This window comes from Zosterops lateralis (genome assembly GCF_965231275.1).
Source record: "Zosterops lateralis genome assembly, chromosome: 1".
NCBI lineage: Eukaryota > Metazoa > Chordata > Aves > Passeriformes > Zosteropidae > Zosterops > Zosterops lateralis.
In genome coordinates, this window is record NC_139762.1 from 47341010 (window position 1) to 47368369 (window position 27360).

A 27360-nucleotide genomic window follows, 5' to 3' on the forward strand; every position below is an offset into this window, starting at 1 on the left:
CACCTATTATTAACATTTTATTGTTAGTATTTAGAATCTACATATTCTTAGAATGTAGAATTTATCTCTTAGTGTCTACTATCTCCTGGTATTTAGAAATTACATATTTAGAATTATCTATAAAATCTCCCTATTCTGGATTTATTTATTTATAGAATTAGTATCTAGATAGCTTTTTTACTATACTTAACTGAGATTACTTTATAAAAACAGATGATAACTCTCAAGGGTCATTAAGAACCAAATGTAACTGGGCTCAGCTAACGAGGGGCTCTCCAGAACTCAGGCTGTTTCTACTCCTCTAATGAAACAGGCAGCTGCTATTCTCAGAGCTGGCAGCTGACTGCTCTTAGGAAAAGAAGTTGCTGGCAGCCAAGGCTGGCAATTGGTGACTGAAGTGTCAGGGGCTCAGTGGAAAAGAAAAGGAACATGGGTGTGCACCCAGAAAAACCCAGGTATTTATTAATATTTTCTTTTCTGTGTGATTTTTGTGTCTTAATTTGATAAAAATACTTTCTGCTGTGTAACTCCATCTGGTCCAAGTATAACAGACATTATACTTAAATCAGGACTTGCAGTTGTTGAACTTGAATATTATATTTTTCTTTGTGAAAAAAAATTTGGATTTTCCTTTAAGCTTAAAAATTACATATTTAGCTAGTACAGGGTGCAAGTTTTTTCACTCAGCACTATCAGTGTTCGTTTGACAGTGAGAGGACATTTGAGCTGGCTGTAACACCCGCTAAGAGGAGGATTCATTTTCAGCTAAATAAAGGTTCCAAATACTTGACCTGGGACGTGTACCACAGACAGAACAGATCTTGTGAGTAGAGGAAGAAAAAAAGAGTAACAAATTCACTTAATTTTGTTCATTCCTTTCTTTTAACTTTAGATATAATCGTTTGGCTATGGGAACATGGTCTGGGAAATGCATATCTCTCTTTCCAAACTAAATCATAAATGAAATAAAATTTTAGGGTTGCAAAATGTTTCTGGTTAGAAATTTTCTTTAGAAAGACATACTACTTACAGTATTTCTTTCTTAAAACTGAAAGAAGAATCTCAATAGCAGGTGTAGGAATTAGGCTTGCTGGAGAAGGATGACTTAACCTGTAGTTGTAGAGTTAAATTTCTTTGCAGTTAATTTTGTTCGTGGTTTTGGAGAGGCGACTGATAATACAAATTCTATTTTCTAGCCAACAGTCTAGTGATAAAACAATGAGATTTTGATAAAGTGGAGGAGGATATTTAAAAATGCATCTTGTGTTTTCCTTTAAGTATTATATAAGCAAGAGTTATGGTTGACAGTGGGATGTGAGACAATGAACAGACAATGATAATCTATACAGCACAGTGCAGATTTTTAAAATCTGACCTTCTGGTTCAGGTTGATTGCATAAGTATCTGTTTTGTTTATAAAGTTGTATGAATGGCATTTCAAGAAGTAAATTATTTGGCATGGAGATATCCCTTGTACAGCAATGGGGTTCTATCAAGTAACTGCAACGTGGCTTAATTGCTTTCAAGTCCTAGCAAGGGTTTACTGCTCTACCAGATCCTTAACAGAGCTTCTGAAACTAACAGGATTTAATGATGGGAGAAAAGTGCGCTGGACATCTTAACTTACCTGCATCTTTGTGGAAGGGCAAGAATCCTTTTCTTTAAAATGATTGTCACTGTGGACTGAACATTTAGTGACTGAACATTCATTGTTCACCTGCTTGGAGGTGAGATTGGAAAACCTTCCTTACATAGTGCTTAAAAGAAGGTGGTTTCGTCTGAAATCCTCTACCAGTTCTACTGTACATGTAGTTGGAAAACCATCTCGTTTCCTTCTGATATGGGTGGGTTCTAGGGAGGCTGAATAATTATTTCTGTAACTCAGATTAAGATGTAGTTGGAGATCTGTTTTGGTAACTGTTTTTAAAGATGCTTCCTTGTCCTTTCTATATTGCTCTGCATGTGCTCTTCTATATGTTTATTTATTTGTTGGGTTTTTTTTAATTGTGGGTTGAACAAGATCTTAACCATGAAACCAGGTGGCTTGCTCACCTGCTGAGTGAGGCTGAGGAAAACTTCTGAAGAGAGGATCAATGGTTTATGTGCATCCTGAGGCAAGTTTGATGAAAACATGGGACACTCTTCCCTTCTCAGAAACATTGCACAGAAAGACCAGAACCCTCCTTTTCACCAGTGCTGGGATAATCAGGGACATCCATTACACTAGTAGTCAGAATGCCAGTGTTGCTGACACATCTCATACTGTGAAGCTGTGACTATCAGCTACACTTCACATTCTCTAAATTTAAGCTGTTATCTATATTCCAAAGATAAACTGCCTGCAACTGGAAAACTTTGTCCCAGTGTAAACTTTGGGAGTAATGCCTGGTAATTAGACTCTTGCAACTAGAGGCTGGTTGAGTAAGAAGTGCATCCAAATACCTTGATGTTTTTCAGAAGGCCTTTGCCTTTTGGACTTTTTTTTGCAACTATGACAAAAGAGCCAGCATGATTTCATGTTTAAAAAAGATCTAAACTCAAGATTCACTAACCCTACTCCCCCTCTCCCAAAACCGTAACATGTAAGTTCTGAAGGTGCCTAAAACCCCAAATGTAAACTGTTAAAGAAATTGTGTCTGCTGATCTCCCCCGGAAATGCTGCAGCATTCCCCAAATCCTTCCTGTGCCTGGGTGGTGCAGACCAAGTCACTGGGTGGGCAGCTCATGCTGATTGATGCCCATGAGGAGTCACATGTAGCACGGCCCTGCTTGTCCTGCTCACGGTGCTGAAGCTGCAGTGCAGGCGCAAGGGAGGCTGTAGGAAGGCTGGTCCCTCTCTCTTGGTTTTGCCATGACCATCCTGCCCTCCTTCCTGACCCAGGAAAATGCAGGAGACAGGGAGAGACCACAGGGACTGGGCCAAACTTCACACCCAGTCCCTGTGACCGCTGACTCAGCAGCTGTCACTGCTGCCTTCAAGCTCTTCCCATCTTTTGGCTTTGGCTGACAGACTCTTAGCAGCTGTTGCTCCCATCTCCTCCTGTCCCTGGTACTGCCAGGGTGCTTTCAGCTCTTCCAGTTTGCTGCTGCCGCCTGAGTCATGCCTCTGGAATGGAAGGCAGCCAAGGCATTATCCTCAAGATCCTCACCTTGGTTGTTCTACTGGTTTTCTTCTCAAGGCTCCCACCTCTGACCTCCTGGCTGCCCCTGTGTTAGGCCAAGGGAATTGCCTGCCTGTAGGTTCTGTACATGGAGAACATCATCCCTCAAACACTCTGCCTGTTCAGATGCAGGCTGGAATTTCTAAAAGGTCCCTGTGCTCAGTAGTTCCCTGATGGCACAGCATGTGCCATGTGATTTGTGAAAGGATGCCCACACTACCTCAGATTGTGTGTTGAGCCTCTGCCCTGTATTCAAAATACAGGGATGATAAATTTCATTTTACTGCAGAAGATGCAGAGGTGGGGTATGGAAACTATCTTCTCTCTTCCTTTCTTGGAAAAGTTCTAGCAGGTTGTAAAAACAGATGTAAAACTGCTGATTTGGAAAAAATGTGTCTGGTCACAAGTCACAATTTTAATAACAGACCACAGGCTGTAAGGAAAGAGGCTGTTTCTTGAGACGTGTGTTAATTCTGGTGGAAGAGAATGCAGATCTAAGCTCTCCTACATTTTCATTACAGTTCCTCAGGGAATGGAAGATGGCACAGTTTCTGCTCTGTATAAAAGAAAGCAAAGGGGAACAATGATTATATTGCACATTAGGGCAGTTGTATGATTTCCTCTCTTTTATTAATGGCTAGATTTAGTACAGCTGAGACCTCACAGGAGCAGGGTCAAAACATCATCTTTAACTTATGCTGCAACATATCTGAGCAAGCTTCTGAAATTGTGGCTATATTAAGCTGTATCACTTTGTAAAAAATGCTCAAGAGGTGCTGTCATGCTCAGTACAGGGGAAATATTTTCTGAAGAATTTTTTTGTGGTGAGGGTGGTGAAACTGGCACAGGTTGCCCAGAGAGGTGGTAGATTCCCCATCCCTGGAAACATCCAAGGTCAAGTTGAACAGGGCTCTGAGCAGCCTGGTCTAGTTGAGGATGCCCCTGCTCATTGTAGGCAGGCTGTGGACTATCAGCTTGTGAAACTATCTATTATTACAAAGATGAGAAATTTTATCTCAGACACACTAACTTAAAACATTCTTCCCATTTCACAGAGGATAAAGAAACAGTAAGCATAGTTTTGCAATGGTGCAAAAATATGAAGAAGAAATACTTTGCCTGAATTGGGTGAATAAAAGCATTTTTACTGAGGAAAAATATATGTATGAAAAAATTGTGTGAAACTATGTAGCATATGAGTAAAATCCTTCAAAGTACAGCTGAGACTGAAATGTCCTTGAAAAGGCAACAAATGCACACTCTCTTTACAGAGCATTTACATCTTCAGTTTTACAAAATAGCCACGTTTTATAAAATGCTCCTCTGAAATGCCTGATTAAAAAGGACTGAACCACAGTATCCCATCAGCAGCAGTTTATCACATCTATAAATCCAATTTAGATCTCGTTATAACAGGAGTGTGAGACAATAAAGAACAGTGTAACAGCAGTAAAAGGAACTTGTAGTTGACAACTGATACCATACATATTCCATAATACCAAAATGAAGATAAAAGTTTTAAATTAAATCAAACAGTTCTGTAAATGAGTAATAAACACATCTAAGATAGCACATGTGTGCTCTTCTGTCCAGTTGCCTCCTGGAAGGAATGGAGTGACTTGAGACTGCAATTTACAGGATTTTCTGTAGAATGGAGTTGGCAACTTCCAGGGATTCATCTTTCACCAAGACAATATCATAAGAGTCCATGTATTTTTCCAAAAGCTCATCTACCTAATTGCAGAAGGGATGAAGAGAAAGACCCTCTTAGTTATAGAATTAATTATGGAAAGCATTTTTTGTCATTAAAATATTGCCCAATCTTTCCACCAAATTCTGGGATTAAGCCATGCAAATAATGTATCACTCCTACAAGTGAATTCCACAAGAGGACACAGTAGGAGTGGCCTGACCTAAAGTGCATTCCAGGATGTAATACCTCATGTTTATTCCAGGATCTCACACATAGAGATACTGAAAGAAGAACTACTTCTGGAAGGGCAGAGAAAAATATAAAACTGTAGTTTTCTCCCTCCTCAATTCAAATGGATGTTCATTATAACTTAACAAATTATCAGTTAAGTGTCACTTAAAGACCCCAAAAACTAAAAAGAAAAGAGGAGAGACTGCCTGGATTTGATATTTGTGAGATTATAATTTTTCTCAATTATCAATTCAGTACTGAAAGGAGGAGGAGCCACAGTATTTTAAGAGAATTGATTTTTATAGCCCCTGAATTTTACTTCTCTAGAAGAAACCTTTTTGGAAGTAGTTCTGTACAAAACCCAAGGCAATATATACTTGTGGCTCTGAGCTTATGGGTTAGAAAAAAATCCATGAAAAATATTCAAAATTTCAACCCAGATATAGGGCTAAACACTTGGTTTGATATCTGAACCATATTATAATGAATCTTTTCCTTACTCCCAGTGTTCTAACTCCCATTTAAAACTTACAAGGTTATGTAAGGCTACTTACTTTATCATTGAGATAGCCAATCTTAAGAATGTGCTCAACATTTGCTACTCCGTCTGCCATGCTCAAGTCTCCTTGAGAATCACCCAGCAGTATGATATTGCTGTTGTCTTTTAGCTGTTTGAAGTACTCTGTATTTTTCAAGGCACCATCATGTTTGTTGTAAACGTGAATCAATTCTCCTTTAAATCCTTTTAATATTCCCTATTGGAAAAAGCAACACTGAAGTTATTTCCAGTACCATTCAGGCAGGACAGAATCTAGAATGAAAGAGGTGATGTTACTGTTGAGCCAAGATGGAACTACATAATCTGTGATGATACACAAGATAAATTAGTTTAGAGTAATGTCATGGTTGTGACAGCACAGATAAGAGCAGGCAGGCAGTGATTCTCCCTGCTTGGAGGAGTGTATATATCTATATACACCTATCTTGTAGTGTATAAAAAAAGCTACTAAATACCACAAACAGTGTGGTATCTATCAAACGTATTTGATAAGAATGTGTTATCTCATACGTACATTTTCATCAAAATCCATGAAGTTGGAAACCACTTTGACATTAGAATGGTAGACCCCAGCCTGGTGGATTACTTCCTCAAGAATGTCGCCAATCCCAGCAGAAAATATGAACACAGGAATATTATGTTCACTGAGCTTATCAAAGAAGTTCTCATACCCTTCTCTGCAACACAGAATGCAAATACAAATCAAATCTCAAATAAAGAAAGCCAAGAAAAGTCTGAGTTTTTAGGAGACAAATCTCTTTGGAAAATAATTAATATTTTCTGTGCACTTTACTGCATTTCTTTTACTTCATCTTTTCAGGTCAGCAAGAACCATCAACCTAACACAAGGCATGTTTGCAAGAAACTGCTGCATTAAGCTGTTTAGTCTTGATCTGTATAATTCTTCCCTCCAAACATCTAATTATATTTTAAAGATTTAAAAAACACTTTCCCCTCTCTAAGTACCCCAGAACAAGCAAGGAGCTAGCAGAACTCACTCTAGTTACTATCAGGCTGTACATCTCCTTTCAATCTTCCTCACTTAAATATGTGACTTTCTATAGGGTCATTACTATAAAAAAAAATTGTTTTTAAATCTTGAAAACATTTATTGTTGCTCTCTCCTGAAAGTATTCAGTACCCTATGCATAGTATTCCAGGAACAAATAATATTATCTCTATATGCTTTCTCCATACAGACATAGATTGGTAGAGTTTTACATTTTAAAAATGTATTGTGAAAGTTATGGAAAGAATTTTAGCTTGTGGATGAAGATTCAATCAACATGGACTTAGGTTTTCAGACAGGCAGAGATTGGGTGCTTGTCTGTTATACAAAAAATAAAGATTCAGTCAGTGTTATAAACAAATACTTCCACAATTTAACTTCTAATATTCTGTTTCAGTATTCCAAAATTTAGAGGCAGTTTTAGAGGGCTTTCAAAGAGATGGAAGCCACAGCACATTTTGAACACGGATTTTGCTGTCTTTTAAACTTGCCTTCAGCCACAGAGGAAGAACAATATTTAATACATTTGAAACATGTTCAAGTGTTTTTCAAAGGAATTAAGTTAAACTTTACATTACTCTTAAAAAAAAAAAAAAAAAAGGATCACCAGTTGAATTTAAAGAGCATGAAAGTCTAGAGAAAATTAAGCTTGTAGATAAGGGACTAAAAATAGTTCCAGATTTCTGATTTATACAGGGAGATTATTGTCTGCATTTAGATACAACACCAGTTAAGTGGGAGCATGGAGAGCTCATTGTGGTCCAAGGATAAGGTGTTACATTCTCAGGAATGTGTGTGGGTTTTTTAAATTTCCCTTTTCTTTTTTTCTCCTTCCCCCAACACTTAGGAAGAATCTACAGAAAATACTCTGAAACAGATTGATATGATTCAAATCAAAAAGAACTTACTTCAGCATAACATCAGATTCCCTTACAATTTCCGCGAACTTGTCCTTCTGTAAGCCTTGTTCAATGAGTAATGCATGAGATTTATGGTACCTAGAACATAAAAAATGGGTTGAATGTTGCTTACTAAGGTTCACCTTTCATTAAATTTAATGTTGAAAAGCATCCTCTGTGGTTAATCTTGCTTATTCAGGTTAAGAGCAAAACAAAACCAGTTGTACAAAGCTTTAAGAGATTAATTCAGTTAATGTGATAGCTAAGAGCTAAGTACTGCCATTAATTTGCTTTTAAAAACTTGTTAAATCTAACCTTAATACAATCTGAAAACAGGAGGTGTCTCTTACCATTCTACCATATATGGGTATTTCTCTTCAATGGTGAGAGCTGGATCAATTTCAATGGCGTAATAGGTTTCTTTCAGCTGCAATAACTGAAGGGAAAAAAACCCATCAGATGTTTAATGTATTTAATGAAATACACTGGTATTTGGTCTAAGCAATCAAAATAACATTCTTATCAGGGAATAATGACAGACACCTGTACAACAAACCAAATGCTTGTAGGTTTTTTGTTTACCTTTTTCCGACATTCATCTGTGATGATCTTAGAGTTATCAATGATGTCTAGGAAAGGGGTGAAAAAAAGAGAGTTAATCAAGATGGTACATTTCTTTACTTTGCTCTACAACACTGTAAATGGCACAGATGACAATGTCTGGTGAAATACCAATATGCTTCCTCAGAACTTTTCTTACCACAAACCAGCAAAAAGCACATTTTTCTTCATAAGTGAAGTCTTCCCTTCATCTCTGAACTACAAGGTCAGTTACAAGCTTTTGAATCTGTTTTTTGAGATTTAATTGTCTCCAAAATCATCCCCAGGCATTCTATTTGTTTTAGATTTCCCACTTCTTGTTTGTTCCAAAAGACTACAGCATAAGGATAAAATTGCCAAGAATTCTAAGGAGTTTACTCTCTGGTTCTTGCAGGTGTCAGAACTATGATGGGCTCTTGAAAAGCAAAAGTCAGTCATACTATATCTAGCCACTAACATCTGAGAGTTCAAATCTTAATGCTTTAATTGTGAATGGCAACTTATCTGTTTTAATTCACACATATTTTGATTAATATATATATACACACACATAAAAACACAATCACTAGAATACTTTGTCAGTAGCATGTACTAATTAGGTAACAAGTCAATATAAAAATCTCATTAGGAAATAAATTGAATAGCAAATTAAAGTATAGGAAAAACTAAAAGGAGCGAACAAATTAATCTATATTAAAAAAAAAAAAGTACTCACTATGACAAGTTGGACATCTTTTTCCATTGTAGGAAAATCTACTTAATGTCATATCAAAATCTGTAATAATCTATTTAAGGAAAGAAAAAGCAAAACTGTCTTACAACATGGAGGAACAAAATAAAGAATGGCTAGAAATTCTGAACTATCAACAATAGCTGCAGCTCAGTAGCATGTGTGGCACAGAAGCCTCCCTATTCTATTGAGCCATTGTCATGGAAGCCAGCATATCCCAGAAGAGTAATATTTTTTCTAACAAAACTGTTTTTCTCATTCCTTTGCTGAGAATATTTCCTGGAATTACTAAGCTTCTATGCTTATGTCAGCCAGACTTAACTAGTGTCTGGGTGAGTTACAGCTGAATCAAAAAGGACAATTAAAAGAGTTAACATGCTTAAGTTTTGGAGATTTCTTGAAGGTTGAATTCTATTACATATATATATAGATCTGCTTAAATTTCTTTTGGAATAGAGTAACAATCCCACAGTTGCTTTTATTCCAAACTGGTTACACCTTTACCTGAAGTTTGGCAGCTCCACCTTTGATGAGGCCACAAATAATCTCCTCTACTCTTGCTGGGTCCTTAATATGGACAGTCTTCTTCTGAAATTCTGGCATCTATGAAGAGTAAGAACAAAGACATAAATACACTTGCAAAGGAAAACTAACTAGGCAATAGCTGCTATCCATCAGATTGGAAGCTCTGCATCTACAGTTTCATGTGACATCAGGACATGGTCAGGACAGAAAGACAAGAGTAAGAAGAAATACTCTGGATGTATTAATTAATGACTGTATACTGTTCTGTTTGCTTACAACATCTGTTTTCATTTCCTTTCCTAACATCATATTAGTCAATAAGCTGACACTCACAGATGTCAACTGTCATTATATTTTGTAGGTCATTATATGTTGTAGGAATAAAGGGTGATATGTAGGAACAGGACATATGGGATCATCTTGTGATTCAGATATGTCACTAGGAGATGGTAAATCTTAAAATCAACTCTCTTTGCAATTAATATGCCCTTAAAGTATCAGCAGAGATAAAGAAGTCATCCATTGTTTCCTTGAGAATGCTGAATGAGTATCAACTGAGTATTTCAATACAAGGCTGTGCAGTAATCCCACCTCCCCAGCCAGTCCATCAATTGCTACCATTACCTATTTCACTGCACACTTTTGAAATAACACATGATCTCACAATATAGATTCCTCTTGGATAAAGTATATTTCTTGAATGTTATGATAAATGCTGAATTTAGTGTAAAACAAGAAAAAAACCCCAACAAACCCAAACCCACAAAACCCCATTTCCCCCCAAAGAATTCCCCAAGCCTTTGTTTACTCTAAGAGTTTATCTTCAAACTTGCAGAATGGTAAAAGAACTATTTATTTACAGGAATTTTGCAATGTAGCATGTACTTATTTCCTTTATAATCATGTATGGAAGCATTCTATTAAAAAGGCATCAGACATTTGCTATCTGTCTAAACAGGCATTTATGAGTAGTAAGCTTTATTTTCTGTTTTTAAAACTTCAGAGATGATAAAGTGTTAGGAATTACATTTTTAACATTCTGATCCTTCAACCTTCCTTTTCTTATAGCTCACATGTAATCTTTGCTGCAGTGAGCTAATAATAATAATATATATATTAAAAAAAAAAAAAAAGGTGGGGGAGGAGCTTCTTTTTCAGGATATTTCTGGATCCTGGATCCAGAGTTCTTGTATCACCAATTGTCAGTAAGTCATGCAGAACTCTTTCTTCCAGCTCTTGGTGCTAGTAAGCCTTTTCTTCATTAGTAACAGCCAACTTGCAGTCAAATTGCAATTTGCTTATCACATAAGAAAAAGGTGGTATTTCAAAGTATTGCAAAAATATGTTTTTGTAAGGGAAAAGACACTTGACACAAGAAGGATCCAGACATACCGTGAAATATCAGCTCTAGTCCACTCTGCTCTCAGGTGGGAGCAAAACATTGCAGGTACATCCTTATCAGATGAGCAGAGGCTCATCTAACTCATTCTTCAAAATGCTCACTCACATATTTCTCATTTTCCTCAATTACCTTCATGTTTAGAAAGATTTGCCTAATGTCTAATCTTCCTTACTGTAATTTTAAGTCATTCAACTTGGAGAAAAGCGCTCTTTTTCTCAGATGATCACTGGATAAATTTTTCCCTTCTGTCTGAATGTAAAACCCCAATGTTCTTCAATCTTCTTTGGCAGAACACAATTTTCTAAATCTCTGATAATTCTTGATGTTGTCTTGGCCCACCCCTTTGAACCATATTGTTGTTCCAACACAGCATCCATGGCTGTGGGTAAAACCTTTCTGCTCTGCTCTGCTCTGACAAGGCCTTGGCTGAAGGGCCACTTTGGCCCTTGTCTTCAGGTGGCATCTTGTGTGTGCATTAAAATACATGCCCTGTCTTAGAAATAGTATGGTGAGAATGATTCAAATTCAGTTGGTAATGACCAAATATTCTTCAAAATTACTCCTAGAAAGAAACAGGTATTTGTGCAAAGTGTTAATTTTTACATTTAATCTTCTGGATTGTATCTTTTCTTCCATGTCAGTGCTCCTACCTTTCAGTATAACAAATAATTCTAATCCCCACTGTGCTTACTGTTACTTTCTGGCTGATATTCTCAAAGAGACTGCTGAAAACAGAAATCCTTCTAGAACCCTAATCATGAGTCTCTGATAAATTTCCAAGATTTTCTAACCATTCAAAAGTTTCGCCTATACCACAGTATCTTGTCAAAAATTCTGTCCTGAACAGAGTATTCACTACTTCTTTCCTTTATAGACCTTATAAAGAAACAAACTGTATTAATTTCACTTCGGTTTTCCTTTCCAATCCTTTGGCAAAGACATTTTCTGTACAAGTGGTATCTCCTAAGCCAATATCCCTGAGTTCCTTGTGTTGTTGCAGTGCCTTGCTACTACTTTTAGCACAGCAAAGTCACAAAAAGTACATTAGTATTGACTTCCAGCTCTCAGTTAATTCCCAGGTTGGGAGTCATTGAAAAAGCTAATGTGTTGACAAGAAATAGAATTCCTGAAAAATATCCATTAAAGAATTCACTAATCTTTTGAGATATACCTTTACAAAGTATTTCTTTATTCACATTTAGCAGCACGTCTAGCTGCTAAACAAAACAAAATAGTAATGATCTGTAACTCTTTAAAGGGGCTTTATGATATTTCTTTTGTATGTTATATGATGCTAGTAAGAAAAATAAGCTTGCCACTTTTTTCTGCATATACAATAGTCTTTATAATGAAACACAAGGCACTTTGACTTTGGACATTTACCAAAGCACTTTGACTCGGTTTGGTGCTTTTTTTACTGTAAATTGACTAATCTGATTCCTTTAACATTCAGCAAACTATATATGTATTTTTAGATTAGGAATGCAAAAATTAAACAGTGAAATCTAAGTGCATGCTTTTCTAAGAAGTAGTTCAAGCATTATTTGGTTTACTTAGATACTAAGCAACAGATTTCCTAATATAACTAATTTAAACAGATCTTGGGGTAGATAGAGAGATTAGAGGAAGGGAGTAGATGAGGAAAACTGGATTGTTTGGTACTGTTTGAATTCAGACTGAGCCCTTTCGTAAGTTTCTGAAACAACCTGAGGAATAGATCTTGGTAAACACTTTAGTAGATCATGTTAAACAAGACATTGCTTAAGATTTTAAGTATGATGAAAGCTTCCTGCTTTGATGTTGTAAACTCCTACTCAAGATCAGTTTATAAGATTAATTTATTTCTAACACACTTTTCATTTTTGCACATGAATTGGTTGAAGAGTATTTTAATATAGAGGTGGGGGAAAGTCTTCTGCAGCAAGTATAACCCAAACATTTTCAGTCTCACAGGCACTTTCAGAGGAAAAAACAAGTCTACATTATGGGTGTGACAGCCGATAAAACCTCAGACAAATGCAGTTAGACAAAATAGCCACTTTTCCCATGGTGGGTTCCTTGTATCAATATTTGCAACTGAAAATTAAGTAGCAATTCTTTTATTTAGACTTTATCATTATCATAGTAGAAGTAAATGAAACTGTCTAAGTAATGTGTAAATGAAACTGAAACTGCAGCCAACAATTTTCTGGGAAACTATCTCTAATGCTTTACACTTCTGCCCAGTTTAGCCGTTGTTTCATTGTTGAATATTTGTCATTCTTCACAGTTGGAAGAGAAAAGCAGATTCTAGTTGGAAATAACTGATAAGACAGATGAGAGAGCAAAGGATTAAAAGTTCAGGCAATTTGATAAAATTTATGTTTCTATTTACCGTTTAAGAAAATTCTAGCAGTCAACTCAGTGTGCACATAAACCTCCCAAAATTCTGATCCACCAGTTGACTGGGATGAGCACAGATAGAGAAGCAGCCAAACAAAAATCTCCACAGCACTTAACCAAGTCAAGAAAGCCTTTCAGAACCAGGAGCTTCTACATACAGAACTAAAACTATATAAGCACAGGAAAAGAAACTCATAATTCATTGTGACATCTGAAAGCACATAATGTTAAATCACTTAAATGCCCCTATTTATTCTGTCATATTATAAAAGTGTGAGAAGAGTTTTGCTTTCTTACCAAGAGTATCTATATGCTACTGAATAGCTCAGAGGCTGGTGTGTCTGAAAACATTATGACAACTCCCAAAGGTAATTTGTGGTTGGCATATACACTGGCCACAAATACATTTTAGTTTGCAGTCTCTGACATTTTTAAGGAGCCTTTGAGAGAAGGAAGAACAAAACTGAAAAAGATTATTTTAAAGGCTGAGCTTAATTGGATTTATAAAAAGGAAAAAAAAAAATCTGCTTGTTTGTGATAGCAGGTACCCGGAATAAGGATGTAGGAAATTATTTTGTAACTAAGAATGTTATGGTCATACCTTGAGGAATGAACAGTAATGGATTCACGCAGGTTTGGAAATCCCCCAGTCCTACAAACCACAGAATGGGTCATTTACAACAAGGATAGTTCTGAAAATTACAAATCTATTTAGTACATAAGACATGCATCTGTGTAGCTGGGTTAAATAAAGAGAAGTATTTGCCATAAGGACAGTACTGAATTCTAATTTTGAAATGGAGTTTCTTATATACCACTGGATAACAAGTGCAAACAGAACTGCTTTTATGTATCCAGGTGTTGCTTAATACATAAGTTGTCTTCTTAGTATGTGAGGCAGCGTGTATCTAAGTGCATGCTGTGTCAATTTGATTATAAAACAGGAGCTAGTGATAAAACCTGTCATTCATTTTAGTGATCTAAGTGAATTTACAGCTGCCATTGTAGGCATTTCCAATTAGGTATCCCAGGAAATTAATAACTGATTGTGTCTACAAGGAGTAATGTCATGTTCTGGAGCTAGGATTATACTGAATTTTTCAATCTACTAAGTGTTAGAGGTAGAGCAGTTACTTTTCTCCCCCTGCACAGTAAAACAAGTCCTGATGATTAACACAAAAATTAAAAAAAAAGTCAAATAAAAAACTCCATATAAAGAACAACTGAGTGACCTTTTGTTTTCACTGTCAGTAATTTTAAGTAGGGAAGGATGAGTTGATGAATTACTTGCTATCTTAACTACAAAGAGATATGTCTTATTTCACAATCAACTCTAAACACAGAGCCTGAAATATTACTAATAACCCAAACTGTAGGAGGCTGTCATCATAAGTCTGCTAAGCAATGCTTTGATGAAGGACATAAAAAAACTGGTGCAGAGTATTTTTATACTGATACCCTGTAAGCCTACACTACTTGGCAAATACCAAGTTTTCTTATTTTATAAAGACTCATCTAGCATGGAAGCCTCCCAAAAACCAAATCATTGCTAAGAAAACACCCTGGATTATGGGCAGACAAAATTTTACAAGAGTTTCTCTATAAATGTCAATGATTGACAGATTAACATTTGTTAAATGTCAGCAATTCTGAATCACATAACTGTTCTCACACTTGTAAATGTATTAAAAATAATCCACAAAATGTCAGATTACCATGTCATAAAAGGAATAGGGCAATACATAAAAACTAAATAAAGATCTAGTTGTAATGCTATTCACGGTATGTGAATTTCAAGTATAACACATTTTCTATTTTCCTACTTTGTTGGTAAACCTGCTTTAGATTAGACTAGGTTTCAAACCTGTTATCTTTTGATAGAGAGAAAACATAAGGGTGGGCTGGCAGGGAGAGAGCATTATCCATGTTACTTCTGAGCAAGGCAAATGGAAATCAAAGTGAATAAATTGGATAGGGGCATATTATTTGTAAATTTTATTCTAATCTATGGTGACAGCTTCCAGGTAAGAGAGTACAAACCAAGACTAAATGACATTTATTTTGGGAACTGCAGATGCCCAATTTCAAGGTCTTAGACTAGCTATCACATATATTCACTTATGGACATGTACCAAAAAAGGCAGGGCATGGTAACAGTGACAGCTGCGAAAGTTAATATCCAGAAGCTACAGAAAACTGGTTTTGGTGTTCTTGGTGGAAGAAAGTAAAAGTTTGGTGAAAATATAAAGAAATGGGACAAAATCGGACACATTCCTTAATTTACATGTTACTTTCCAATTTTTTTTCCATTATTACAGAATATTACTTGCTCTAGAAAACAAGGCTTACAAAAAGCTTTTGAAAAGCATACAAGCTTCTCCATGTAACTTCTGCTACTTGTAACATCTGAGTTGCAAGAAGCGGGGAAGTCATAACAAAATCCAGAGACACTGTCAGGATCTTTTCCTCCATGTTTATGTTCATATATGTATAAAGCAAGACTGCCTATAATTCAGACAATTTGAATTCTGGCCCATGAGGGCAGCAGAGGTTTCTCTTAGCTGCCCCAGCTGTTAGTAGGCTTATATTTTAGACAGGAACATCAAAAGGTACTGGACATGAGTGTAATCCCATCAGTCACTCCATTATGTGCAGGTTGTCAGGAGAACTTCACTAGTTATTGGGCACTCTGCTAGCATAAGCTGAGCTCAGGACAGAGACTCACTAATTTATAATTCCCAAATGATAATACATTTTATATTCAGATGATGCAAGCTCAAATATGGTAAGAAATCCTTAGTAACTAGTAATTACCAAATTACTATTTTAGTAGTTCTGCCAAGAAATAGCCCTAGGACTACTTAGCTAAAAAGCAGTTATTACAGGAATGAAACAACAGAACACTAAGTATCTTCATAGTAGCTTGATAACATGCTGTAAAACTAGATACCCAGCACAGGTTATATGAAATAACTGAAAATGGGTTCACTGTCTAAGCTATTTTAAGACATGGACTAGGATGCACACTAAAAATAATTTTTCCTGGTTTACTTTGTGTATTTATTTACATCTTTTTATACTTGATGTGCTTGGTTCTGATACTTGGGGGAAAAAAAAAAAAACAAACAACCAAAAAAACCCTGACAAAAATCTGGAGAGAGCGCTTTCACAGAAAACATGACAACAGCGTTTCCTCTTGTGTTTTTAAAGGAGAGTACCTGTGCGTTGAGCTTAGGGCACTCCTGATTCTTCTGTCCTTGATTTTGTCCTACTGCAACAGCATAGATGGCAAGCAGAGTCCAGAGATGCAGGGCTTGCATGCAGGCTGCCAACAAAAACCAACCAAATCCTTTTAAGAATTGGTCTGCTATATTATGTGATCTTTCTATTCCTGCTGTATAAAATAAAAGCCAACATGCACGGTACATAGCGACATCACTGTGAAAATACCAACACTTCAGAATAGTCTTAAAAGTAGAGGAACATTTAAGTTGAATTAACCTATCCAATGAAAACCACTAAATATACTTATTCCTTTGATGCCGTTACTCATTCTATGCTGTCAAATTTTTAATTTAAAAATACAGGGTTTTAAAAAGAAAAAATTATGCATTTTAAAGTTTTTCCACAGTCACAATTAACAATTTTAAGTGAGCCCTCATCTCATAACCTTGGCCTAAAAACACAGGCAAGAAGACAGAGTCTATAGCGCTGACAGAAGCTGCGCACACTTACCAGAGGGTTTTGCAGGAGCAGCTGCAGAAGCAAAAGAAAATTCCTCTTGCTTGAGACACACTAATATAGCAGCACAGGGTGCAGTTGAGGGCGTTTCCAAATACAGCCTGACTAATCCCCGTGCAAAACCCCAGGGTCCTGTGACGCACGTCAGCAATGCACAGCAGTTTGTTATGCTCAGCAGTACAGCCCGACAGGCTTGCAGATCATCAGCTGGTTCACCAACAACAAAACCTTTGACCTTCACTGAATGAACAGCTTTCATGGATGCAGCGGGCAAATTTGGGCTCCTCTAACAAAGGAAGGCACTTGTTTTTCAAAGTAGAGGTTTACTACTTTGTTATTTTTTAGCCTTTTTATAAAATCTTTCCAAATATTTTAGGATTTCCTGTTGCATAGTGCCACAAATTTCTTAGAGCTTCACTGACATGGTTTCATTAATGTTTACTAGGCAGCACACATTTATTCATGTAGAAGGAGCAAATGAATTAATCTTTGTTTTGGCTGTAATTATCTGTGTGATACTGAAACAGGAAATGAAGGAGTCTTGTTTGTCAGGATTTTTGAGAGACGAAGCAACCCCACATAGTTTTAGAAGTTTGTCATTAGGCATACTGCCTGATCAAAGACCATAACTAGGTGACATAGAAGATGGATTAAAAATATTTTTTAGAGTGAGGCGATGAAGGAACTATTGTCTAATCGTATATTACATTTTGAAGTTGTGTAAATGCTTGTAAGTGTCATGCAAAGCTGACTATTGCTATAGCAGCAGTGCAAGCTCCTCTATACTATCCCATAACTCATGTTCAACCTCAGGTTTATGATCCCTGTTTCAGGATGCCAGGACTACCCACCAACATCAGGCCAATTCATGCATGGCCAGCAATGTGACCAGTGCAATCCTCAGAGCTGAAGCAAGGGCAGGTTACAAGTGTAGCATGCAGAAAATCTGTAACGCTACAAAACCCCCCACAATAGGAGGACTCTAGAAATTCATTAGTTCTGAAAATTTCCTTCAAATGAGGGTGTGCTTTCTACATCAGAAAGACCCCCAACAGACTTTCTGAATGGTCCAGTAGATCCATATGTTTGTGTCTACATTCCAACTGTAGGCTACCATGCAGTCTATCAGGATTCCTTGGTGTATCTGACCTACATGTGCACTTTCATTTTGTTTTCAGAGGTGTTCTCTGTTTTGGGCCAACAAAACAACTGAAGTGAACACTTCAGCTAATACAAATCATGCAACTTTAATCAACACTTATCCTCTTAGAATTGACCAAGATCCCCCTAAATGTATGTTAAGGTCTGCTGTATCCTGAAGTAACAAGAGTTTGAAAGATATGTTCAAAATATAACATAATCCCTGCAAAGACTGTATACAGTAAATTGAACTTACCTGGCATTGGTATTGCCAGGATTCATAGCTACCACTAAAATACTTGTTAGAGCTGTAAAAGGTAACATTCAGAGAATTTTACCTTTTATGGTATTTTAATATAGGCAGCATGCTTTTCATTAATATTTTTATAATAATGTTTGGAAAACATAAGTATAGCACAGTGTCCTGAATAAATATGAATTATTTGCACAACAAAAAGCTGCAACTTGTGTCCCTGCTAGATTTGCAATATTAAAAAAAATCTTCTGAACAATGAACTAAAATACACTTGCTAAATGAATCATCACTTGATACATTCAGTTTGCAAAGAACCTGCGTTTGAGCTTTTATGTATTTCAAAGATGACAGTGGTACTGATACATAAATGAGTCTTGTGAACCCCACAGATGAGGCTGGGATTTGGTGGGTCAGCAAGCTGGCCTGTTGCTATTCTGGTACTTCTCAGCTACGATTCAGTGAGAAAATTGACTCCAGTGCTGTCAAGAATCTAAAGAAAGTTAGTTTCCCTTTTAGAAAGCTGGGGAAACAAAAACAAGATTTTAAAAAAATTATTTTATTAATTTTTTTTAAGATTAAAAAAAAAAACATTACAGAAATTAGGTCCAACTCTTACACACTGTTTTTTGGTACACCAGACTAATTGGAAAGCATTCTAAATGAATGATTACAGTCTTAGTGAAAGCCCTAAAAAATGTTGTGAGCAAAGTTTCTGTAAACATTAATACAGCCAACACCTAATTCTTAGAAAAACATCTACCCTATCTTTATCAACAGTGTACTTTCACTTTAATGAAAATGCTGTACATGAAACTTCTCATCTAAAAAACAAGACTATCTTTGCAACTCCAAGAAATCTTTGTATACACATTTTAATTACAACAGCTCCTACTAACCACATTCTATTACTGCTGATTTGAGACTGTTGAGCATTTTGTTTACAGTGTTTAATGGCTGGTAAAAGAGGAATTAAAATGAACACTGATTTTTCTAAAGAGAGAGAAATAAACTCCAGCATGACATTTCTACTCTTGAAATATGGAAGGTCATTTAAATATATTTTAAGAACCACAAACTGGAGAGGTGTATTTATTTCAACACATAGAATCTATTTTAACACTTTCTCTTTGGCTGAGGGCCATATCTTGACTACAGAATATTCTACACAGAAAGAGAGAGAGAAAAAAAGAACAATATTGAAAACACAAGATGATTTATAATTTATGTAAGACTGGGAAAAGGTTCAACTTTATATGCTCACGTATTAGGTGAACTTGGTTTTTAGAGGATGCTCTTGAATATGAAGCACTGCAAGTTTAAGTCTAAAGCAAATAAAAGCTGGTTCTACCAGTCCTTCCTCACCTGTGACCTGAGCTGAATCCATCTGTGGAAAGAATTAGCACAGGTATATTGCCTAAGCAAGTAAGCTGCACTTTTTCTTTTAAAGAACTTTTAAAGATCATTAAAATTTTAGACTATTTCCTACAAAATTTAGAGGTGATTGAATCCTATCTGCAGTGTAAACATTAGCTAGTATCTTTTCATGAGCTTACTAGCTTTTATTCCTGTTTAGTGACCCTACCACAACCGAACAACTTTTGAATATATCCCCACGTATTCAGTATGTTGCTTGACTTTACTTGAGCAATAACTTGCTTTACTGTAGGGATCAATCTTAAAGAACTGTATTTGTTGTCTAATTTTGCTTCTGTAATAAGTTTACTTTGTACATATTTTCCAAAACAGCCTACTTGATATAACCTCATGAGACAGGGAAAGGTACCTGAACCTTGGGACTCAAGTACCAAGACCAAGCAGAAGAAAGGAATCAATACAACCCAACTGTACTCAAACAGGATTATTATTCATGCCCTAGTGAACTGAGTTAATGAACAGCATAATGGTTCCAGGAATAGCTTTTTATATCTGTGACAATTACAAGGAAAGTAAGATCAATGGTCAGTTTGATGAAGCTAGGGTACATAAAGGTTTAGAAGGTTGCTTTGCAGGAATCCTGGATACCACTTATCTTTGCAGTACAGGTTTGGTGCAAAAACCCATGCTGGCCATATTTACAGTTGCTATGATGTGATACAGAACTATGATTTGTATATGAATGTGTGTGTCGGTTACAGAGGTCACTTGTGGGGAGTGTAAGCAATTTTAAAAACAAAGAGCTTGAACAGCACTTTTAATGAAAAAGTGCTAAGAACATATCAAAGACTGAATTCAACAGATTGTGATAAATCCAGAGATGACACATGCTAAGAAGGTGAGGATCTTAAACTGAATGGTATCACAAGACAAATTCAACACCTTTTTTAACAGAGAGTTTCTTGATCTGATCAGAGATCCAGCTTTCTTTACAGTTCATGAGAAAACTGGTGATCATCTAATGGTCTGATCATTCATGGCTGTACTGAACATAAAGCTTAATGCCAACACACACACTAAAACAACTCTTTAAGCATTTTTTCTTCTTATGTTTAATACATCTTTCAGATGAGAGAAGAAAAGATATTGCAGCAGAATTGTCCCTTAGGCAGCTTCTTCTTGTGCTTACAAAATCATTCTAAAAGAAGAGATTTCTGCTGGTGATAGATCAACAGACATTTTGAATCTTAGAAGAAAATGAAGAATTAATAGTAACTAGGGTCTACATTCCCAGTATTTAATGTGATCCTGTCAATTACTAGTTCGGGCAAGAATTTAGTCTGAGAGAACATAGGAGGTACAAAACATACAGAACAGTTCTGTACATCCTGGGGTGAATGAACACAGCTCAGAATAGGCATTTTTTAATCCGATTGTGTGTTAGGGGAATCACCTCGTCTCTGTGCTTAGTTCCCATTCTCTCACTGTGGAGAGAATTAACCTTTATAACTGGTAGGCAAAAAGAAAAGGTATGTACTATTTAGTTATCAGTGAGTACCTGGAAACTGAGTATATGGATAGATACTCATTTCTAATGAGTATCTAGGAAATACCACACCTACCTAGCCAAATTTAAACTGATGGGGTTTTTATCTTCATTGTTTCTCTCCTGCTCTTGTTAAAAAAAAAAAAAAAAAAAAAGGAATATAAAAATATTTTAAATGTAATCAAATTCAGATCAATACAATTTATCACACTACACTTAAATTTTAAAAATAGCTTCTAAAGCACCAGGATTGAAAGAAGAACTCAAGGCTGTGACACCCTTTCGTTGCTTGGCAGAAGAAAATAGAGGTTTTTTTCTTGGCCTTCATACATATATTTCACTGATGCCTGTGCTGACCAGGACTTTCTGGATGAAATCTTTTAACTCCATTATGAACTAGGAGCTTAAATACCAAAACCAGTTCTGGTTTCTCTACCTTACAGTGAACAGACTAGAACTGGAAAAGGCACTGAGAGGAACAGTAAGTATGAGCCATGAGAAAAGATTCATGCAATGAACAATTGAATATTGCTAGAATTCCTTAACCTGGAAATTACAGGGTGGCTTAGAAAGGGTTAATAGGGAAAGATTGTTCACTATCTGTGAATACTTCCTCCAGTATAAGAGGTAGAGGTCATCAACTAAAATTAAGAGGAGGCAGGCTCAAAACAAAGAACTCAGCTACAAGTCACACAATCAGCTAAAGTAGTAAAATGTGAAATTCCTTTTTGTTGATACTGCGAATTTACACAGCCTTAAAATGGTAATAGGTAATAACACAAAAAAAAGCTCATCCTAAGTTACAGACACTGTCTCTGAAATACAAGCTGCTGGAGGAGAGAAATCACTAGAAAAAAACATTCATGACAAATCACCCCTTTCCTATGCTTTTTTTGGGCCTCTGTTACAGACCATTATGAGACAGATCATTCTATCAGTATGAAATAAGACTTCATGGAAGGCAAGTCAGCACTCTCTGGTGGTAACATGCAATGACAAGGAGAATAATTTGCTTTTCATGATAATGCTTCAGTTTGATCACAAGTATCTTAGATTTAACTCCATCCTTCCTTTTTCTTGCCAGTTCTTTTTCTGAGAACACAGATATAGAAATTTCATTTTTGACAAATAAGATTCTTTTAAATTTGAGTGGTACTTTCCTTTTCTTTAAATACTGCTGTGGAGTATGTTAGAGTCTGCCTGCCTGAAAGATCCATTTCCCTCTCACATTACACAGAATCTAATGCTTTCTTAAAGAATGCTTACAGGTGAGGCTGCTGATACAAATAATCGTTCTTCAAAATACCTAGGCAAACAGTGTAGAATTCTAAGAACTGGCAGTATGTAAATACATTGTGGTACATTTGCAAATTCTTATTGCTTAATTAGCTACCAGATATGCAAAAGCTCACCTTGCAGAATAAGGTAATTTTGATGAGCTATACTATTTTCCCCCCAAACTGTACATTCGCATGTATACCTTCTATGATTAAATATCCTGTCTATATCCACATGGACGTGCATTGAAAGAACTTAAACAAATGCTTGTTTCCTTAGAAGCTTCCCATGTAACACTATCTAGAATGGAATTTGCATTAAGGCCAAGGCTTGGACTGAAGCAGTTGCTGCTGATTCTCTTATTCTCTTATCTGCTTCTAAGAAAAAAAAAAATCTGCTTAGATTTTTTACTAAGCCTAAGAATGCTGTATCTAGACCAAATAAACTCTGACCCTTGAATAGTGGAGTTGTGGGACTCAGTTTGAAAGCAAAGTCAGCAGGACAAAGTTTAATCTACAATACCTTACCAGACACTACATGTAAGAATGTAGTGCTAATATAATATTTCAATTAAATTACACATTGAGACTAATAAAGTTTTTAACTGTTAGATTCTCTTTGATTACAAACCCTTTTTTAAAGTCCTTGGGAAAAAAATCCATAAATATAAAGATGAAATACAGCTACCAAAAACTCCTTTTAATGGTAACAGGCAGAAGCATCATGACTTGAGGCATGAAGGATTGTTTTGACTCCATGTTTCGTTTTATGAGTGTTTCTCACTGCTGAATCCATTCAAAGATGCACTTGGATGCCTTATTTCTTGCGTCTCTGTGTACTTGTCTTCTGGCAGTGTTCAAAACCAACAGGTAATAATACTACCACTACTATTCTTTGCATTTTACTACTGCTAAAGTAGCAATACTACTACTACTTTGTGCTAATTCCTACCCTTCAGTTTCACGTACGATTTTTCCATGGCAACGTGCAGACCAAACTGAGGCTCACCCATCACTGCAAAGGCAGATGCAGCTGATAATAGTAAGTGTTGCGATAATAGCTGCTGAGTGAAAAAATCCCAATTTTGGTCTCATAACTAGTAAGTTTCTAACAAAGAGGGAAAGCTTTAAGGGAACAAGATTAATGGAACATTTCAGTGGTATTCATTCTGTTAGATTAAGGTGGAGCAAAACAACTCCTAGGTAAAAAAAACTAAACCACAAATAAACTTGGATTATTCAGTGATCCCATTTGTAGAGCAGACAAACAAATCTTTATATGTGCAGAAAGGAGGCAAGTTATCGAGTGGGAAACAAGTAACAAGCACATTCGAACAGGAATTTTCTTGGTGGCAAACACAGCTCAGGAAGCCTGAAAGTCTGTATTCAGACACTTAATGAATCTTCAGTGTCCAAGCCTGAGCTTTGCCTCAGCCTTTTAAAAATAAAATAAAATAACAAATTAAATAAATTAATTATTTTTTAAAAGATTGAGATATGTGAAAGTGGAAGCCCCATTTCCTTTTAGCAATAGGTATTACTGCTATAATTTAGAGAAATGTTATTTAAACTTATTTTTGTAATTATTTTCTGAAGTAAGTCAGTGCAATTCTCTACTCTTTTGAGGTATTAGTGAATGAAAATAATATAGTTACTTTTAGTTATTAAACATGGTGTCTTCTTTGACCTGTGTGTCTGCAAACTTAAACATATGTCCACTTGTACAAAAAAATGCCTTCTCTTTTTTTTTAGCATTCATATAAAGCACTCTTGATGATCAGCCAAATTAAAACAATTCTGTGGACTTTTAATGGATACTGATTTTATTTTTCTTGAACCATCAGAAGCTCCACACAAAAAAAACTAAGAAAGAGTAACAAAATAGCCAGAGATTCCAATTTAATGGTACACTGCCTGTCGAGCTGCTGCATGATAGACATTGGACTAAAATTTTGCCTACTGCAATCATAAATTCTCTGATGTTTTACAGCAGCTGACCCCTGGTGATTGATGACTTTTGGACGGGAGAAAGAGACTGACATCCAGCAACTGGTCAAGATAAGAGCTGGAGGAAGCCTGTGCCCCAGGAAGAGGCAGCGGCTGCAGATCAACTGCTGCACAGTGCGGTGACCGCAAGAACGCCGGTCAGACTTCACACCCTTTGTTTTACACACCCTTCATGACAATATAATCGACTCTCTCACCAAGTCTTATCTGGCCTTCTATCCCTGCACAGCGGTTAGGAAAGGAAGCCAGGAAGTATAGCCGTGAGGTGTTCCTGTCTCTCAGCTGTGCTTGGCCTGATTTCAGCGCTGAGCACCTGGCAGGCAGCAGAGACGGGGCTGCTGCAGTGGGCCCGGTGCAGCAGGAGCAGTTCAGCTGGACGTGTCTGAGCGCAGTGGGGCAGTGGCCGGGAAAAGCCATCGCCGTGGGCCAGGATTCCCAAGGGACGCGTTCGGCTGGCGCCAGCGCCCCCTGCTGCCCGGAGCCGCCTGCTGCAGCTCAACCAGCCCCGACTTCCAGCGGGAAAGTTAATTCCTCTCTGACAAACGCACCAAAACACAGTAATAAAAGCTAACAGTCTGCTTCTCTTCTAGGATTTTTTCCTTAAGCTCTCTCCAATATTAACCCTTCGTAGGAGGTGAAGAGTACGCTGTAGTTCACTTGTACAAAATCCACTTGTGTATGAACACAGGGAGGGAGGAGTGGTGGCTGATGGTTTGAAGGCTATTACTGCAAATTGGAGCTGGCCAACAGAGAGAAGAGTTTGTACTTTGCATGTATAATGTAATTCATGCAAGTGAAAATAACAGGTAAAAGGCAGCTGTGGTGGAGTTCTTTGTATGATTTTTGTTTGTTTGGTGTATTTTTTTAAAGAAAGAACTTCAAAAGTTCAGGCATTTTGCAAGTTTCCAGTCCAGACTTACACAAACTGTGATGTTTTTATGTTTACAGGTACATTGCTATTGAATTTGCCACTAGTGTTCTCTTATTTATAAATACATGGATCCATACCCTGGGTCTCTTCAATGCTTATATTGATCAGTTTAGATACTTTCTATAAAAGCTGGTAGTTCTTGAGTTTGTTAACTCAAGACTGAAAGGTATGATTGGAATGCTATGCAACTTTTATTCATAATATGAACAGATTCACAATGATATGTGTATTCAGACTAAAAACTAAAAAATCCCATATTACTGCATATATTGTTTGACAGTTAAAGGTAACATGTTTAAGGTAATTGTTTGACAGCTAAAGGTAACATGGTAACTTGCAGTATTTGCTATTGATTTTAAGCTGTAAAAAGAGTTTAACAGGACAGATGCCATCATAGCTCAACTGGTAAAAACAAATTATCACAAACAGGAGAAAAATCACTTAAAAATCCGACTTAACACGTACCAAGCATTTATTAAAAGGTAAATATATTTCAGAGCAGAATGAGTAAATGAAAGATTGTTGTCTCGGAGAAAGACTATACAAACGATAAAAGAAAGCAGCAAACAAGTTCTTCTGAGCCTATACCTACAATCCATTTTGTATTCTGACATGTCTACACTGACTACTTGGAACTTGGCTTTCAGGTACAGATCATGACTACATTTTTGATAACTGCTATAACTTGCTTAAATGAGTTCTAAAGAAAATATTGCAGAAATATAGATTTAATTAATCTTTCCATATCCATCCCTTGTAAGAATGTAGGTTTCAAGACCTACTGAATTAAAAACAAACAAAAAAACCCAAAAAAACAACAACAAAAAAAAAAACCAACCAAAAAAACCCAAAAAAACCACCACCAACAAAAAAACCCCAACACAGGCAGTAATTTCAGAAAATTAAAACCTACTTCTGAAACAGATAGCTGCATTGCAGGATCAGCTTACTACACTAAATTAAGTAAAATATTAGTATGTACTTAATTTTGACAGTGAGAAGAGTAAACAATGGAATTCAGTCAATTTTTATTCTCCTGGAATACAAATTTCTTAAATTTTCAACATAATTATTTTACAGTGAGAAAGGAAAACTGTTACTACTATCCAAGTGGTATCAACATGCATTGTCCTTAGGGTTTTTCATGCCCTGTGAAAATTTGCTTTACAAGCTACATGTTAGGTGACCTATATGATGCACAGTGGCTTACATTAGGCAACCTGATATCGTGCATTATCTAGGTGGCACATGTTATGATTATCCCTGCAAACAGCATGTGGGCAAAACAAACTTGTTTTAGTAATTGGTGTCCACCACCATCAATTGATTTCTCTACTGAGGAACAGTCTAAACAAACCCCAAGGTTTATAGAAATAGTTACATAGCATCTCCAGTACCCATGTCAAATTTAACTTGGTTTTAAAATGTTAGCAATAATCTAAAAACAATTCTAACACTCTAGTAATGTAAGGGCTCTCAGTCACATGTCAGTAGGCAGCAGTGGTATTGGGCCTCAGCAGTTCTTTCACTTTTCACTACTTAGCTTCACATATCACAGCGCCGTTCTTTTTGAACAATATTATTCCCAAATGGATCATATCACTGCATGGCTCTCAAGTGAATCCAGACAGTGACAATGGCCTGCAAAGGCATCATTAGAGGGAGTCCATCTTCCTTCCATTCCCCTTTTAGCAATTCCAGTTTACTCAGACTCAAACCCTTCTTCAGCTCTGTATACAAATAAAATACACATGAGGGAGTTGCAAATACCAACCACTTGGATTCCTGAATATGTATGTTACACATTACATACTCTTCTGCTTTTTACTCTACTGGGAGGTCAACTTGTCAGAGTAACGTCACAGTTACTATAACAACTAGTTACCAGCAACAAGAC

At 36.5% G+C, this 27360-nt stretch overlaps 1 protein-coding gene and 1 long non-coding RNA gene across 9 annotated transcripts in view; one reads left to right on the forward strand and one right to left on the reverse strand.

The window, feature by feature from the left end:
* Nucleotides 1–397: 397 nt before the first annotated feature.
* On the forward strand, nucleotides 398–24795 carry LOC310906342. The gene is made up of 3 exons (XR_014589388.1): nucleotides 398–455; nucleotides 24516–24669; nucleotides 24762–24795. It is a non-coding gene; the product is annotated as an uncharacterized lncRNA (long non-coding RNA).
* NT5C3A (5'-nucleotidase, cytosolic IIIA) overlaps nucleotides 3564–27360 on the reverse strand; it is a 28090-nt gene continuing 4293 nt past the window's right edge. For 2 of the 8 annotated variants that reach the window (XM_083855473.1, XM_083855466.1), the window contains 9 exons: nucleotides 16410–16516; nucleotides 9387–9485; nucleotides 8868–8937; nucleotides 8135–8181; nucleotides 7903–7988; nucleotides 7562–7651; nucleotides 6159–6321; nucleotides 5640–5840; nucleotides 4286–4895 (listed from right to left, as the gene is read on the reverse strand). In XM_083855473.1, coding sequence (XP_083711599.1) covers nucleotides 4794–4895; nucleotides 5640–5840; nucleotides 6159–6321; nucleotides 7562–7651; nucleotides 7903–7988; nucleotides 8135–8181; nucleotides 8868–8937; nucleotides 9387–9485; nucleotides 16410–16516 — 965 coding nt within the window. In that variant the 3' untranslated portion in view covers nucleotides 4286–4793. Of the gene's footprint in view, nucleotides 3718–4285; nucleotides 4896–5639; nucleotides 5841–6158; nucleotides 6322–7561; nucleotides 7652–7902; nucleotides 7989–8134; nucleotides 8182–8867; nucleotides 8938–9386; nucleotides 9486–13792; nucleotides 13844–16409; nucleotides 16517–16926; nucleotides 17054–27360 lie in introns of those variants that run through there. The other 6 variants (XM_083855469.1, XM_083855471.1, XM_083855470.1 and 3 more) reach the window with 6 other exon arrangements.